At 40.5% G+C, this 17720-nt stretch overlaps 1 protein-coding gene across 3 annotated transcripts in view; it reads right to left on the bottom strand.

Annotated features, from left to right (window-relative positions):
* dpp10 (dipeptidyl peptidase like 10) overlaps positions 1 to 17720 on the bottom strand; it is a 185359-nt gene that overhangs the window by 84437 nt on the left and 83202 nt on the right. For all 3 annotated transcript variants that reach the window (XM_028436497.1, XM_028436499.1, XM_028436498.1), the window contains one exon: positions 3856 to 3908. In XM_028436497.1, coding sequence (XP_028292298.1) covers positions 3856 to 3908 — 53 coding nt within the window. The remainder of the gene's footprint in view (positions 1 to 3855; positions 3909 to 17720) is intronic.

The following is a 17720-nucleotide window of genomic DNA, read 5'->3' as shown; positions in this document are numbered from 1 at the left end:
AGCAAGTTTTACACAAGTTTTCAGTTTCAGATCAAAAAGCTGAGAAAAAAAGCCTTTTTCTAAAAAAAAAACCCCTGTCAGTGACTTTAAAACTTTTTTTTTTGCTTTAGTGACAACTCTAACATCTGAACATTGTTTCCTTATATAAAACAAAAAAAACACTGAGACTGGGCTTTTGATGGCAAAATTATTTTATTATTTATCTATCTGGGTCAGAGTTGAATGGATTTCTTACTGTATTTTGGCATTCCTCCAAGTTTCTCTCCCGTCAGTCTGCACACACATAACTTCCTCTTCCTGCGTCACTGCGTTCCCCAATTTTTTATGGTTTTATCTCACCACCGCCACACTATCCATGAGTTCCACACATGCTCTGGTTGAGTGTGCGCTGCTGGGAACGTCAACACTCGTATGTAGCGCCATTTTCTGTCTCGTAAAAGCCTTTCCTCTTCTCCCTTTGAGCTCTGTTGAGCACGGATAATCTCTCATCCAAAGGTGCGCTGCTACCTCCTACATGTCACCTATTATTTTGCTATCTGGCTCACAGGCTGGGGGTATATTGTACCCTCCCCCTGACACGCAGGGATGACCCGTTTGGCCCGATTAGTTGACGGGTTTATCTCACCATTGCAACATTATCAATAATCCACTCAGGTCCACACATGTGGAGCTGTGAGCTGCTAGATAGGTCACGATATCACTCTGTAGCGCCATAATGTCACTGGTTCCCGCTTCTTTCCTCATTTGCTGGGTAGCATCAGTGGCAAATCTCTCGTCTAAAGGTGTACTGCTGCCATCTTCAGGGCACAGTTGGTCACTACAAAACCCCACAGCTTAGATATTGATGAGGGACCTCTGCCAGGGTGTTTTCTAGTGATCCCCATGAAAAAACGCAAATGAGTTATCTCGTCAATGGCATTAAGTGAGTTAAATTGGGATTGGATCTAAAAGACAGGTTGTTGGTTTAGAAGCACCAACTATTGAGGTCAGTTCAGATAGACCAATTGTAGTGAAACTGTAAATTAAAGCTACATGTTAAAGTTATTTCAGGAGCTGCTTTGTTTAAGAAATTATTGAGCACCCCTCCGGGTGGGGGGGTGGGGGGGGGGGCGGCATTGGCTTTGTTTCTAATTGTTAGAATTGTTTCATTAAAGAAGTTGATGAAGTAATCACTGCTCAGGTTGACAGGAATAGAAGGTTCAACAGAGCTATGGCTTTTGGTGAGCCAAGCTACTGTTGAATAGAAACCGAGGAATATTTTTGTTTTCCTCTATCAAAGTTGAGTAAGTTATAGCTTTGTAAAGAGCTTTTAAGCTAACAAACTCTTTCTCCAGGCAGTAAGAACTTCTATCATGTTTGAAGAGAGCCACTTCCCTTCCAATTTCCACGATGCCTGTTTTAAGACACACATCAGAATTATACCAGCGATCGACCCTTTTATGGCATAAAGTCTTCTTTTTAAGCGGAGCAACAGCATCCAGAGCTGCGTGCAGTGACAACATTTCACTATTGACAAAATCATCTATTTTCTCTGTCATAAGAGATTGATAGCTACTCTCTGTTGAGATGTCATGGATCAGAGGTAAGCAGTGATGGAACTAAATATTTAAATCTAGCTACAGCTATTTCAGACAGTAATCTACTATAGTGTACTCCTCTCTTAGAATTTAAGCAAGCTGATATTCTGAATTCAAAGGATAACAAAAAATTATCTGAAAGAATAGGAGTTTGAGGATATATTGTCATGTGATCAATATCTAAATCCTATGTTAGAAGAAGGTCCAATCAATATTGAGTTGGTTTGTTTATATTTAGTGAGGTAAATAATTCATTTAGGGTGTTGTTTACATTATCAATATGAATGTTAAAGTCACCTACTACTATAGCTTTATCAGTGCTCAGTACCAGATCAGTGAGCAAGTCAGAAAATTCAGAGATAATGTTTGAATTTTGTATATTTTATTCATCACTGTAGTGAAATCCTTTGCTTTTTACCCATTTTCCACGGGGTGTAGCGGTGGGCTGCCATTGCGGGCGCTCTGGGGAGCAGTTGGATTGGGGTTGAGGGACTTTCTCAACATCCCACAGTGATGGATTAGGTCAAAGGTCAAGAGGGATATACTCGCCGTGGCTGACGGTGTAAGAAAGCGAGTCTGACAGAGATTTAGATTATTTTACCCTTTGGAGCGTTGATTCATTGAAAGATTTTTAGTAGTATCAGTCTCCGAGGCAGAAAGACGTAGTTAGCTGCTAAAGCTAATGCTGCACACAAGCTGAAAATTCTGTTATTTCCTGACTTTTGAAACTGTTTCAGCTGATGACGTTACTCCAGTTCACTTATCTACCTGTTCATCTTGTGCACTACCTTCAAAATTGTAAATTGAATTAAAATTATAGCTTAATAAAAATAATCATGGACCTGGTTAGTGAATGGTGTACCTCGTAATTGTACCTTTTCAAAGTGAGAACTCATACGGTCCTTTTCACACTCGGAAATATCTCTTGCCCCATCAATAATAATAATCGTACATTTTATTCATAAGCGCTTTTCAAAAATTCTAACAACACTTTACAGTTAAAACAATTACACAAGTTAGAAAAAGAAACCAGCTACAATAAAGTAAATACAGAAAAAACATAGCAATCAAAAGTTAACAGCTTGTAGAAGGAGTGTGGAAGCAGAGGAGGTCTGTCTCTTTGATATTGTTTCTCCCATCGGTTTTACAAAAGTGCTCGGATGCATCATTCCTGGGTAGAGTCCGAATCTGCACGCTGGAGACCCAGGTTGTCGGTGTTTTCATGAACCAAGGGTGGAAGTGAGGGGACTGCCCCCTTAAAAACGCTGTTAGGTTGGAAAAATCAACAGGGTAAACAAGCTTGTTTACGTTTATATCTCTCTTGACCTCTGACCCCCCCAGGTCGCGCATGCACAGTTCCAGAATGTGAAAAAAGGCTTATTGAAACAGAATTAATTTATACTATAGAGGCCATTTGTTCACACTCCTGACATTAGGAAATAAAAAATACTTAGCTATATTTTACAAAGAAGACAGTGTTTACTGACTAATTAAATAATTACAACAATGTTTTTTGGTTTTTTTTCAAGGCACAAGATGGAGTTTAGGAGTGCTTGCTGATGCACAAATGAAGCTATATGTGAAATTGTGAATGGGGTACATGGGTACTTATGATATGAAGAAGGGGTACACCTGATTTGATGAAATTACAAAGCGGGACAAAACAAAAATGATTCAAAACCACTTATCTATGCAGCCCCTGTGTATTTTTTTTCATCATCTGCATATGTCATCAAAGGTTAACACTATGGGATTGCATGTTTGTTCTTGCAAAAAAAAAAGTAATAATACATTATTTACTTTGCTTGATTGTAACTAACCCTCAGGAAAGGACAAACACAGCAGGGTTACACTCGAGTGAGGGGGAACTCTATTTTATTTTTTTTAAAGGGTTCCTGTTTTTAATTTTAATTGCAAGCTCTATCTGAAGAGCACATACCTCTATGATAACAGATATTTTGATAGGTGTCCTTCTTTAAAAGTCCTTGCAGATCAGTCAAGAGCAGAAAAAAAACTTGTCAGGTGGAGCAGCGGCCTCATTTATAAAACACTGAGTAGAATCAATACCAAATCTGAAAACTTATAAAACTTTTTTCCCTTTATAAATCACAGCCCAGCTAGAAGTTTGCGCAGGTGAATTCACATTATATGCTGTCCTTGACACACCCACATTTTACCATAAATGTTCAATGCAAATGAGCTCATGAATGGTTTTATATCTAAATGTCCAAATCCATATCTTTGTGATGTAAAAATTTGCCAACCAAAGATGTCTTACCGTGTGTGAATATTGTAGATAGAATAAGAAGCCATGTAGGAGTGTCGGTAAACCTGCAGAGAATTGACAAATAAGAGGACAGATTAAAAGTTGGCGGTTTGAAACAAGTGGAACAGCAGAGGTGTAGATAATGACATCAGGATGAAGAATGAAGAGCATTAGGGCAACAAATAAAACAGACTGCTGCCTGTTTTCAGCAATAAGATCAGGAGCTGTGGGATGAAACATCAGGAGACGTTTCATCCCACAGCTGTCACCCATGCAATTTGCATGGGTGATAGCTGTGGGATGAAACATTCCAATTCCATCAGAGAAACCCATCACCACCAAATGTGTCTGCTCTGAAAGCTGGCAGAGTGACAGAAGGAAAGCTGTGCGAAGCCTCTTGCAGAATAACCTGCATCTGACATGATAATAGATCTTTATTGATGCCACACCAGGTGATCTGTGACAGAAACAGGACATATTTTTGCACTCCATCATGAAAAATAAACAAACTCAAAGTGAAAAATTATAGTGGTTTGAGATTTTCATTTATGTAAATGCTGAACAACTTTGAGCTGAAAACAGACAGAGAATGGCACATAAAAATAGACCAGCATAAAGAAAAAAAAATATGACAAACAAATAATCATAAAATGAGTCACAGGTTAATTCGGGTCACAGATTTTGGCACACCGGTACTCGGCTGCCACTCGGCTTGGCTTCGGCTCTTGGTGACATCATCGACTTGTAGACGGCGACTCGACTAGTATGCACAAAGTCGACCTTGAAAATTATGAAGTTGTTCAACCCCTAACCTGTACTCAAGTCAGTCGCTGCGTACCTTGATCCCAGTTATGCACTCTGGGTGGCGCGTCCCTGAAATGTGGGCGTTCCCATTCAAATCATGCCTTACGTGCATTCTCCCGTCTGCTTAAGTCCTTTTCCTCTTACACGGCGCTGGAATAAGTGCAGCGCCCCGATAAGGTGAAACATTATATTGCACTAAAATTATGAACATAGTTACATTTGAAGCCACACAAAGGAAATAATCGATCCAAAGCTACACTGTCACGGGGGTGGGGGGAGTCACACTAGCACACCAAAGGATTGACCATCAGCATTACTAATATGTTCACATTTACCAGTTCTAGACGGGACAAAATGTGTTACATTTAATTATATTTTACCCCTGCTTCGCGCAGTTTATCAGCTGTGTGTGTGTGTGTGTGTTGAAAATAAGGGAAATTTTCTGGCGCCCGCCACAAGCCATCCCACCACCCCAACCAAGCTCCAGTATCCCTTATATTTTAAGACAAGTGTATAGGAAATCTAAAATAGCCACTTGTCAACCACTTACTAAATACAATTAGGTGATTAGAATCTGGTAGGCCTACCTTTGTTGACATTAAAATGCTGTGACTGTTCCTACTAGGGATGGGCGATATGGGCCAAAACTCATATCTCAATATATTTTCTCAAAATGGTGATATACAATATAAACCTCGATAATATTATTTCAAATGAAGTCTGACCAAAAAGACAATTCGGGGTTAAATTTGCTGGTGCAAAATGCTACACAGGCACATTTATTAGCAAACAGCTGCACAATATGTTCCACTTTTGGCTTTTTCACCTAAGGGACAGCATGTGTGAGTGAGCTCTGTTGTGTGGCTTGTTATGGGGAAGGTATGGGCGGTGGGCGTGTCAGCAGCCTGGACCAGAGAATACGCAAAGGAGAGAAGCACGTAACAGCAGGCGTGCAAAAAAAACCTTAAGTCCAAACGGGAGAATAGACCCCTAAGTAAATGTCTTCAAAAGACCCATGATGCAGATCATAGAGTTAATGATGAAAAAACGTGAGGAGGCATGTGCTGCAGCTTTTGCTTGGGTAAACAGCCAAAAGAAACCAATGCTGAGACCAAGATGATTCCACAAGGATAAAGGAACATCGCCTTCGGCTAAAAAACACTGAGCTCATTGTCTTTTCAGGTTGTCGCTCAGTTCAACCACAGATCAGTGCTTGGCTTGACAGGTGACCTTTAAGGTTCATGTGGCCTCAATTTCTTGGTCTTGTCGATATACCTTCTATAACATCAGAAGGATCAAACCCTACACAGGCCAGGCAGCTTCTGGTACAGGACACATTCAATTTGATTCTGTCTTTGAATCTGTTTCTGAACAGTGAGCAAGAATAGGAAAAAGAGAGAGAGATAAAAAGGACAGACATGTTTAAAAAAGTTTCTTGTGGTTTTTAATAGTAGTAAACGGTCAAAGTCGGTGTTGTCCACTAATAAAAGCAAGAAAGGTATGTGTGTGTGTGTGTGTGTGTATGGATAAATCATGTGTTTGACCTGAAACTTTGTCATCGGCTTCCAAATACCCCGAGTATGTGCATTTGTTATTTTGGAGTAATTTGGTGTAGCAAAACGTTCATTTTAAGATTGCGGCTCCCTCTCTATTGAGCGCAGTATTGAGCGCGCTATTTCCAGTTCCGGGTTCATGACGTCACTGTGTCACAGTTTGTTTGGGTTTAAAAAGGTCAATATTGAAAACTTTTTGTCGTGCTAAAAGTAATTTAAGTTAATATTTTATGATTATTTAAAATTATCCCTGTGATCCCAAACTTCCTTCTCCGTCTCCATGCTGTGCCATGCTATCGTCGCGTCTCAAGAACGGGAGCTCTTTGAATAGGTAATTTGAAACCGTCAGCCACTGGTGAGTCTTTTGCAGACAAGTTTCCCATTGTTTAAACCATATAACTGTCCGTGTAATTGCTCACTAATGCACTGTTTCACTAGAGTCGGTATTGAACTCAACCCTTTCAACATTCCATCTGGAAAACTGCAGATTCTCTCTGGTGCCATACATGGAAGCTAAGCTCTGACCACTCGGTTCGAAGGTACACAATCATTTTTGTTTTTTAAAAAAAGACAGTCGAATTGTAGATAATACTTTAATTTACTTACTGACTCATGCAGTTTGGAGCTCTGCATTTTGTTTTGCGCAGTTTTGTTACTTTTCTGATATAAAAGTAATAAATAAATGTAAAAATGAGTAAAGAAAAACAACAAACACATTTATACAAAAAATGCACAAAAAAAACAGAAGATTCACAAATAAACTACAGCTTTATACCTACAGGTTCAGTCTATTAGGTGGTCTTTCGACCCGACTCAATGAAGTCATTGTGGGAGTCTCTGGAATGACTTTTGTTAAACCAGAAGGCCTGTTTCATCTTTAAATCTTGATCCTTCTGTTGGAAAGCTTGGACGACAGTCTCCAGAATCCCAAAACGTGCAAAAATCGACTTCATTTTAGCTGTCACGTGAGCAATTGTAGTGGAGGTGAGGTTAGCTACCTCTATACAGTGTGAGAAATAGTCAATCACCACAAGGTACATGGCATTTTTCCACTGAAAAAGGTCTGCCGCTACACGCTGCCATGGCCTGTCCGGCACCGGTGTCGTCATCAGCAGTTCAGGTGCCTGGACAGCCTCACGTGCGCAAATGTCACAGTTCTCCACCTTCTGTTTAATTAGTCTGGTCAGACCTGGTCCGTCCTGCTATCTCTGCATTTCTTCAGGTGTGGGCTCATCCTGGATCGGTGCCCTGGACAATGCATTCGCTGTGATCAGCTTCTCTCCAGGCACATGCTCAATCTCATAATTGAAACGAAGCAGTCGTAACCTAAACTTCAGTATACATGGAGGTAAGTCATCCTGCGCCCTGCTCCCTAGCAGAGAAATAAGTGGCTTGTGATCAGTCTGTACCAGAAATTTCATTCCAACCAGGTAAGACAGAAAACGCTCACACGCCCATGTCAGCGCAAGCGCTTCCTTTTCAATCTGAGCGTATCTGCGTTCTGTGTTCGTCAGGCTGCGTGGGATAAAGGCAACAGGCCGCCATTCACCGTTTGGCTGCTTCTGTGACAAAACTCCCGACAACCCAAAGGAAGAAGCATCTGCTATAAGCACTGTGTCCCTGTTCAGGCAGTACTGTGCCAAAATTATGGGTGAGCTCAGTTCCTTCCGCAGCTCGTCAAACGTTTTCTGCTGAGCGCTCCCCTACACCCATGTAGTGTCTGTCTTAAGCAGGTCACGCAGTGGCTGTGAAACCTCTGCTATACATGGAGATAACTTACCCACCTAGTTAACCATGCCCACCAGCCTTTTTACATCTGCAGCATTCTCGGGCGTAGGCATCTCAGTGATCGCCTTAATTTTACCTGGATCGGCCTGAATGCCCTGAGCACTCATTATGTGGCCCAGGAACACCACCTCGTTAACCACAAATCGGCACTTATCATTATTGAGCGTCATACCCTCTTCCTGGAGCCGCTCCAACACTTGGTGCAGTCTGTGGTCATGCTGCTCTCGTGTTGCTCCAAAAACAAGAAAATCATCAGTATGAGACACAGTTCCTTCTAGTCCTGTCAACATTTGCATCAGCCGCTTTTGAAAGTGTTCGGGTGCTGACGATATCCCGAACGGCAGTCTCTTATAACAACACTCCCAAAAGGTGTTATAAATGTTGTAAGTGGGACTGATTCAGAGTGTAGAGGTATCTGCCAGAATCCTGCAGTCGCATCCAGGTTTGTGAAGTAGCCCCCGCAAGCTTAGCCAGCAGGCAAAATGTGTCTCTCCCGACAGATGAAGTCATTTAAATGGGTCATATCAGAACAAATTCTGATTTTTCCCCTTTGCTTTGGTGCTACAACCATTCCTGCACACCAATCTGTAGCTTCTTCTATTGGAATAATTACCCCCATGTCCTCCATTCTTTGCAGCTCCGCCTTAACTTTGTCATTCAATGGCAGAGGTACACGGCGTGGTAGCGCCAGTGTGTACGGTTTAGCATCATTTTGCAGTTTAATTTTATATTGCCCCTTTAGGCAACCCAGTCCTGTAAACACTTTGGGATATTGCTTTTTCATGTCAGCCTCCATTTCCTTAACACTGTCAATCAAATGCATCAGCTGCAGGTCAGAGATTGCTGGAAACCCCAGCAGAGGAGTAGTTAATCTCTGTACCACATATACAGGTTGGGCTGTTGTCCTGCCTTTATATTCCATGACCCCATTGAACTTTCACCTTCATAGGTTTATTGCTGAGCCCACACAATGGAATGGCTGCTTCAGTGAGAGGACCATGCTGTTCTTTCAAATAGGCGGTAGCGGGTATGACTGTCACATCTGTGTCAAGCTTTAAAGTAAAATCCTGTCCATTTAATCTCAGAGTCTTTTTCCACGACTTAATTTCATTTCTGGTGGACACTGCACCCAGGAAAAGAGTGTCCCTGTCTACATCCTCGAGAACTGCTCCCACTCTGCCTGATCTGCAGGTTGCTGCAAAATGTCCCTTCTTGTGACATTTTCTGCATTCAGCATTTCGTGCTGCACAGTTGTTAAGGGAATGTGCTGCTGTTATCCCACACCGACCACAGTTTCTTTGATCCTTCTGAAAGTCCTTTGGACCCTTTTTGCAGGACATTTTCCCTGTTTGGTCTCCCCTTTGAAGCTTTTTCTTATATTTCAAAAAGTCCACATTTGCCCCTTTCTCAGTAGTATTTATTTATTTCTTACACTATGGGTTGCTGTTTTTTAATTTCTTCATGTTGCCTGATTGCAGTTACTGCCTTTTCTAGGGTCAACTCACTGTTCAACTGTAATTTTTCTGACAGGCCATGATGCTTTATGCCAACCATTAACCTGTCTCGGATCATTTCATCCTGCATATTTACAGTTTTCTGCTAGTTTATAAACTGCAGAAATGAAGGATTCAGCTGATTCTCCTGGCGCTTGGCTCCTCCTATTGAAACAAGCTCTTTCATAGATAACGTATTTGCATAAGAAATATTTGTCAAAGGCTTCCTTCACAGAATTGTATTTCCTTAAGTCATCAGAACTCAGTCCCAACGTGCCCAAAATATTATCAGCTTTATCTCCCATAGTGTAGACTAACAAGTTCACTTGATATTGTTCATCCCTACCGTCCAGACCGGCTGTCACACGGAATCTCTCAAACAGGCAAATCCAGTTTGGCCACTTTGAAATCATAGTTCTCCGGTGGGCTTATGGAAAAAAGGGAATCCATCATCCGACCTTGTGTTATTTCTCTTCTGCCACGATCCATCCCGGTAGCTTGCTCTCCACTGCTCTCAGTCTCTAACTGCAGGCGCAAAGCATTAGTTTAGCTCCAACCGGGACATTTGTGCCTTGCACTTCGCGGGTATTTACACACCCCGACAGGGAAATAAACGTCAGATCCCAGTACAAAGACCAGCTCTGCTTTCTGCTCCAAATCCACGTTGCACCCCGACTCATTCTCCTTCTTCTTCTCCAGTTAACAGCTGCTCCTCCATGTTGTATTTCTTCCTTGTTGTTTCCTCCTCTTGTGTTTCCTGTTCTACCATTGATGAAGTAAAACAGGTTGGATTTTAAAAGTTTCACGTCATCCTTATTCAGACACAGCCCATCTGCTTTAAAAAGATGTCTGCATTCCCAAAAAATATACATTTCCCTACAACACTCAGTGAATGTTTAGCACATGCAGCAGACAAAAACTTATTCATATAATAAATCCTTATAATAATCCTTTCATGTCTCCTTACGGACTGGAGGAATTGGATGACTAATGTACACTTTTTTTTCTGCAAACAGTCTACAATTTTCAACAACCGAATCACAACATTCTTCACATTAATTTGGGTATTCTTCCTATTTCCTTTGGAAAGCAAATAACTTCCATATTTCTGTTGAACTTCTTCTGAGCATTTTTCACAGTAGTATCACATATGATCACAGTCTTAGGTTCGCTCTTTGGCTTACCATCCACTTTTTGATTTCCTGAAGCTCTCTCAGTCCTCACCATCACATTTTGATGGCATCACATTTTGGGCCCTGGGTACAAACCATCTTGTTGGGCCCCTACTGTAAGTAATGTACACTTTTTTTTCCACCCGGAAACTATACTAATATTCATACGTTATTATATAAGCTTTCTTTTTTCTTCACATTAACCCAGAAGTTCCCAACCATTCTCGGATCATGACCCCAATTTATCACAAATGTCCGGTGACCCCAGAGACATTTTTTTTAGAATCTGTTTTTGATCATGTTTATTAAAGTGTGTTACTAAATACAGAGTAGCCAGGATTAGTACACAAAGTGACAAGTGTGCCATCTTAGATATTTGTATACTGCATTCTATTTGAACTAGATATTTTATATTTTAAAAAGTCTAGGATACGGTTATTTGATATCTATAGTGTGTGATGTGTATTTGAAAAATAATAATAATTGAAAGAAATTTAAAAGAAATGGCGACCATGGCTCAGGTGGTAGTGGGTCGTCTTCTGATCGAGAGGTTGGGGGTTCGATTCCAGTACCTGACTATGTGTCGAAGTGTCCTTGAGCAAGACACTGAACCCTAAGTTGCTCCCAGTGGTTGGCAGTCCTGTCCCACTGGTGTGTGAATGTGAGAGTGATTGGGTGAATGAGCTGATATGTAAAGCGCTTTGAGACTGCTTCAGTGTGGTGATAAAGCGCTATATAAATCATGTCAATTTACCATTTAAAAATAAAAATTTTCATACAATTCTTTTAACCTATGTTTTTTTTTTAATTTATTTATTTTTTTATTACAATTACTAGACATTATAGGCGACCCCATTTTAATTCCAGGTGATCCCACATGGGGTCCTGATTCTAAGTTTGAAAAAAAACTGCAATAACCCAATGACTCCATATCCATTGCTTGTATTCTAGAAATCTGTTGTTTTATATTTTAGTGGTTTATTGGATATTGTGTTTGTGACATTTTTTTGCTACAATTTAGGGGTGGCTGGTAATCTTTTATTTTATTTTAAATAGTTTTTTTGGGGGGGAGGGGGGTATAACTAACACACACACACACAAAGCAAATGTGTACAAAGGTCAATAAAAGGTAAAGATAGAATTATCATAGGGACACTCTGGCTACCTGTTTAAGAGTTGGTGGCAGCAAAATTTAGTCTTCAATATATATATATACATACATACTGTATAAAACCAACTTCTGAGGCCCCCACCCATGCCTTGAGCCCTCAGTTTGCTTTAATTTTGCACCGGTAAGTTGCAACTGTGTTCAGCTGTGTCACTGTAGCGGAGCGTGAGGTAGAGGCTGCTGTCTCGTCTTACTCTAAACACAGTGGACAGGGCAGGGAAGAGGGAGGTCTATGCAAATCCAGGGACGAACCCCCCCCCAAAACAGAGCCTTGTCACAGAACTTGTTTACAGGGTATTAATCCTCTTCTGTTCCTTAGATCATGTTATGTTTTGACCAAACACCAACACGGATATGTCATTTCGACCACAGGGAACTGTTTTAAAAAGTGAACATTTTTCATAATGTTTCCCCTTTAAAACAGAACTCCATTTTACCATTTTATAGAGTGACTCCAAAGGTTGAGTGTGGTTGAGTTTGCCTGTGACCAAGTTGTTAAACAGTAGGTGATGATATGTGAGAGGACTATGATGTAGGGAACCAAACCCTCCAAGTTGATCTTTGACTTAGGACACTAGTTTCACCAGTCAATGGAGTCAGAGAGTCTGTCTCCTACTGTGAAATGCAAATGTGCCCCACAGGGGGATCTTCTCCCTCATCCTGTCCGAACAAAAGAACAGGAGAATCCAAGAACAGTTTTGCTCTTGTTATCACCTCTCTGCTACATTACAATCAAAAGGAAACAGTCAGTCAATGTTTACATGCTAAGTTTTCAAACTCTGGGCTCCGACCCCCTGCAGACGTTGTCACCTCCAGAACCCAAACCAATGGTCACACAGGACGGTGGAATAACACAAGCTCTCCTGCTCAAATGAGAACAAAGAACATGTGCTTGTTTGGAAAGTCACAAAAGAAAGGATTATTGTTACGGGTTCCTGCAGAAATTGAAATTACAAATATTGTCTGTCCTATGCCACTCTTTTCATGTAATTCAATAACCAACAGAATGCTATTTTAAAATGTTTATCATTTAAAAGGTGCTTCAAATACTAGAAAACATCACAAAGCTTAGTTCAAGGTACCCAATGTTAACCATATGATAAAGAAAATTCCTTAACCCAAATTTTGACATTCAGGTTTATTAAGTACTAACTATGCTATTTTTCAGCCGTGTCTGGTATCTAACTGTTTCATTATAGATGATTTATTAAGATATGATGTTGAAAAGATGTTTTGAAATATGTGGAATTAATTATTAGGCATTCTTTTATGTTTAGGAACTCCCTCTGTTGTCTATGTCATTCCATTTCACACCCACACTTGAGACACACCCACAAGCTGAAAGCAGAGACATTGACCAATCACCGATATGATCTCAGAATGATCAACCAAGACACCTCCTCCAAAAGGCGTGTCCAAATTCTTTTAAAAAAAGACGCGCTGCCCAAAACTTTAGTTTTGGACGCGGGCGTTCAAGCTCACACGTGTTCCCTCATGTTTCCAGTCTTTCATTTCATTTTTCTTTTATTTGTAGTTGCATCAGTTAGACTTTTTAAGAACCTTGCTCGCAGTGAAAGCCTAAGACGCAAAAGAGCGTGCCTGAAAGCCGACCTTCCAACATCTGAATCGTGGACCAAACCGTGGTCCCTCCTCTTAGTCTGAAACCGGCTGCGGGCAACCCAGAAGAGGTTGTGGATCGGCCAATAGAATCACTGCTGTTTAACAAAACAGAACTCAACGGCGGCACGCCAGCGCAGCTATACTGCCACACGGACGCTGTTCCTGCAAACCCAGAACGTCTCCAGGTCCAACCAGACCGCATCTCAAGGTATGGACCAGTGAACAATGGAGCAGCAGAACTGACTCACTCAAACTACAATACAACCCCATACTTACACTCCACTCACAATCCACCACATATATGTTTGTCCGTCTTCCCCCGTTTGTCTTCCCTCTTTGTTATGATTTTATTCTTTGATTTTACAGTAGTTAGTCTATATTAGTTTAGAATAGTGATTCACTTTACTACATGTAATCCTCACTTTTGTTAGCTTAGAAATGCATTTCATCATGGTTTAATCACCGCATTGTTCTCGTTTCTTACTGGATTATGCAAATAAAAGGTTAAACGTAATCTTTGATTCCTCTGATTCATTAAAGCTGTGGTGATGGTGTAGATTTGCTGTTAGAATTCACTTCCCTGATTTAATACTTTGTTTAGTCTCAAGAAAAATTTAGACATATTTCCTCTTTTTAAGAGGTGGCAACCAGTAATTCGTTGAGCTAATATTATTAATCATAATTGATATCCTCATTCATATAACCCATCATTAACTACCCTTATCCTCCTACAATGGCGTACATGAACATTTGAGCTGCCTGCAGTGATAGGTGTGAAGGGATGAACCAGAAATTTGGAATATTGAATTTTACTCGTTGACAGACCCTTTTACTTGGGATTCAAAAGTGATTTATTTGTTGATTGTGACACCAAGATATTTGAATTCTGGGACTACCTGCATTTTTTCTCCTGCAACCAGATGATCAGGACATAAGTAAATTTCCTCTTTTAACACCTCGCACAGATGACTAGATTTATTAACGTATTCAATAACCTTGGTACATGTCATAATCAATAACCCTGATACATGTCATAATTAATAACCAGGACAGATGTTGTTCTCTGCTTCCTTCACAGCACCCTGCTCTAGATGTAAAATACATCTTCCTCTATCTGATGTCGTTGTTGTTCTGGTGCTTGTATCTGGGATGAAGGCGTGAAGTTACAGACTTAAGTGGAGTATGAAAATACAGTGCAGACAGAATCGGGACAGCTTTGTGGCTTTTCCCACTTACGTAAAATGAGAGAAATGGGTCCTAAATTAGCATTGCACAATACCACATATTGTAGCTGCATGACTGTTCAGCTGTTTCTACATTTTAGAAATGTCCCATTATGCACAAATGTAATCATTCAGGAGCTTAGCTACTTTACCTCATTGGAGGGTAATGAAAACTCTTTGTGTTAAATAAAAGTAATATGACCCTACAGTGTAAAGATGAGTGATAAGGTACACAGTTGCTTTAAAATTACTTAAAAAAAAGAAAGTATAATCTTATCCTGTGTCTTTATCCAGCCAAGTGATTGCAACACACTGAGAGTGGGTCAATAACTGACTGATGGTCAGTAAACCTGAGTTGAGAACCCCTGCTCTAGGGTATCATGTGGCTACAGGCTAAAATGTAGCAATCGTAATTGATTTCAATTACAATATATTACATTAATGACCTGACCAACAACTGACAACTGAAAGCTTTCTTTACCTTCCTGAGGTAAATAAATGTCTTGTTTTTCTTTCCTCTACTCTTAAACCTGCCCTGCGTAATCTGGGGGTCCATATTAGCCAGGCTCTGAGTAAAGACCACCATGTACATAGTTTGGTCTGCCCATCCTTTTATCACCAACGTAATATAGCGAAACTCAGATCTGTTGTATCAAAAGCTCTGCTGGAGATGATTGTCCATGCTTTTGTTTCATCAAGGCTTGATTATTGTAATTCACTGTTTACATGCTTTAAAGGGCCCATGTTAAGATAGACTGACTTTTCTGTGCTTTCAACATCACAAAAGTGCTATTTGGGCTTCATACACATGCTCAAAGTGTTTTTTTCATTGATTCCCTCAATCGTTAGTTAGAGGGTGATTTGCTCCTTTCCTTTCCAATTTGATGACGCGTTCCCACTTTGATGACGAATTTGACGCGGCACTGAGCTGGAGAAGCCGCTCCTCCAGGAAGCTCTCTGCCATGATTGACATGTAAACAGACACGTCCACGAAGGTCAACATGTCAGCGTCCTTCGCACAGTGCCATGTATGAACCGGCGAACACTCAGCCACCACGCTCTGTCTCGTGTTTATAAAGTAGCATGAACTCGGCTACGGAGTGAGTGGGAAGGGGGCGGGCTGTCCTCTGGCCTTACGTCGCCGTGCGACTATGAGGTAGTCAGTGTCCCGTCTATAGACATGCCCACACACAATGAATATGCATTAGTAGGCTGCAAATCAGTCTGTTTGTGTAGACTTGCTCAGAAAGTGACTTTTAAGAGGGCTAAAACTCTGGAAAACAGGCGAGTTTAGGAAAAAAAACCTCAAATACTATAAACAAGTGGAGATGGGTGAAAAATAGCATGATATGGGACCTTTAAGCCCTATTCGCACGGGATTAGTTTTATCTAGGGACTACATGCGATTTGTAATAATTGCGGAGAATGTCTGTGATGTTAATCCCGTGCAAATCGGCCATGTCAGTAATTTGTAAAGTAAAAATTCCCCCACAGATTACCTACTATATTTTGTTAAATCCGTAGACCTGTGATAATACTAATCCAATGTGAATAGGCATCTCTGTGATTTGGACAGAAATGGGCGGGATCTGATGCGTGATTACGCGTTGTTTTGTTTCAGGTGTCAAGGTCTGAGTTTACCTCGTACTGAGATTGATTATGAGCATATATAGTATGCGCATGCAACTCTAACCCTAACCCTAACCTAATAATAAAACACGAGTCCGTTCACTTTGAAAACAAAAATAAACAAAACTGAATTATTATTTTTCTTTTAGCAAAAATTTATTTTCCGGTAGTGTGCATGCGCATCTCAGTACGAGGTAAACTCAGACCCTGACACCGGGACGCATGTTTATTTACTTTTGGCATAGAATGGAGTCTGCATTGGAGTGTTTAAAAAACCTTTTGGATCCCGGGCAAGCAGAACCTTATCGGCCCGTAACATACGGAACAAAAAGAAAAGGCTGAAGAGAAGGAGCAATATCAGAAGCAAATGGTAGAACACGTTCTGCTTTGCACTGTGCGGTAAGAATCTTTTTTTTTTTCTGTTTGTAGGCTTCTATTTAACTGAGAGCCCTGACCTTGTTGGACCTTTTTCAAAAGCAGCTGAAGACCTATCTGTTCAGACTTGCCTTTAGATAATCTGTCTGTATTTCTGCATTGTGACTGTTATGTATTAACTGTTTTATTTTCTGTGATTGTGAAGCACTTTGTGACATTTCTGCTCTTAAAATGTGCTGTATAAATACACTTTTACTTACTTACTTAAAAGGTTTATGTGCCAAAAAAAGCCCTAGAGAAAATAACAATATATTGCTACCTGAACTAGATTAAAAAACAAAGCAAATGTTAATAGTCCTGCAGTGAAGGGTTTTATAAAAGGCTACAATAAAAGCCTTTGGATTAAAGCCTAAAGCACCGATACACAACCCCATGAAAACAAAAAATAGGACATTAATAATGCAGAAACCTGCAGAGAAACTGACTTCTTGATTAGAGTGAAGAGGAGGACTTTCCAAGCTTCAAGTTAATCATGTTGATCATGTATGGCAATGCTCTTCAAATGGCAGATCCGCCCCTTGACGCATTTTAGAATGGCCCCTTAAACCTCTTAAAATACACTTCAAACCCGTTTATTTACAAAGCTGTCAGTCCCTTATTCTTTCAAGTCGGCGCTGTTAACAGTTGTCTCATTGTTGCTACCAATCTTGTACTGTACTACAATCAACAGAAGAAGTACATTTTGCTTTGGCGGCACAAACTATTGAAAATGTCTCTTTCAAAAATGAAATGGTGAAAAGTTGACTTGGAAAATAGGCAGTTTAACAGCAAATGGAACGAAAAGTATTAGTTTTATGCTGTTGGAGCAATGCAAGTTTGCGTAATCTTTAGTGAGAGCCTTGCTGTTTGTAAAGATTATAAGTTAAAGCTGGGGTATGTAGAATCGTGAAGCGCTTCACACTCCCGCCTCCCCAACTGCACAAAACTCTTGCGTGCACACGCATACTGTGGAACTTTTTGCGAGTGTTTTCTCCAAAGAGACTAGCAGCAAA

The sequence above is a fragment of the Gouania willdenowi genome, chromosome 21 (assembly GCF_900634775.1).
Source record: "Gouania willdenowi chromosome 21, fGouWil2.1, whole genome shotgun sequence".
In the NCBI taxonomy this organism is placed as follows: domain Eukaryota; kingdom Metazoa; phylum Chordata; class Actinopteri; order Blenniiformes; family Gobiesocidae; genus Gouania; species Gouania willdenowi.
This window is presented reverse-complemented; position numbering and strand designations above follow the sequence as displayed.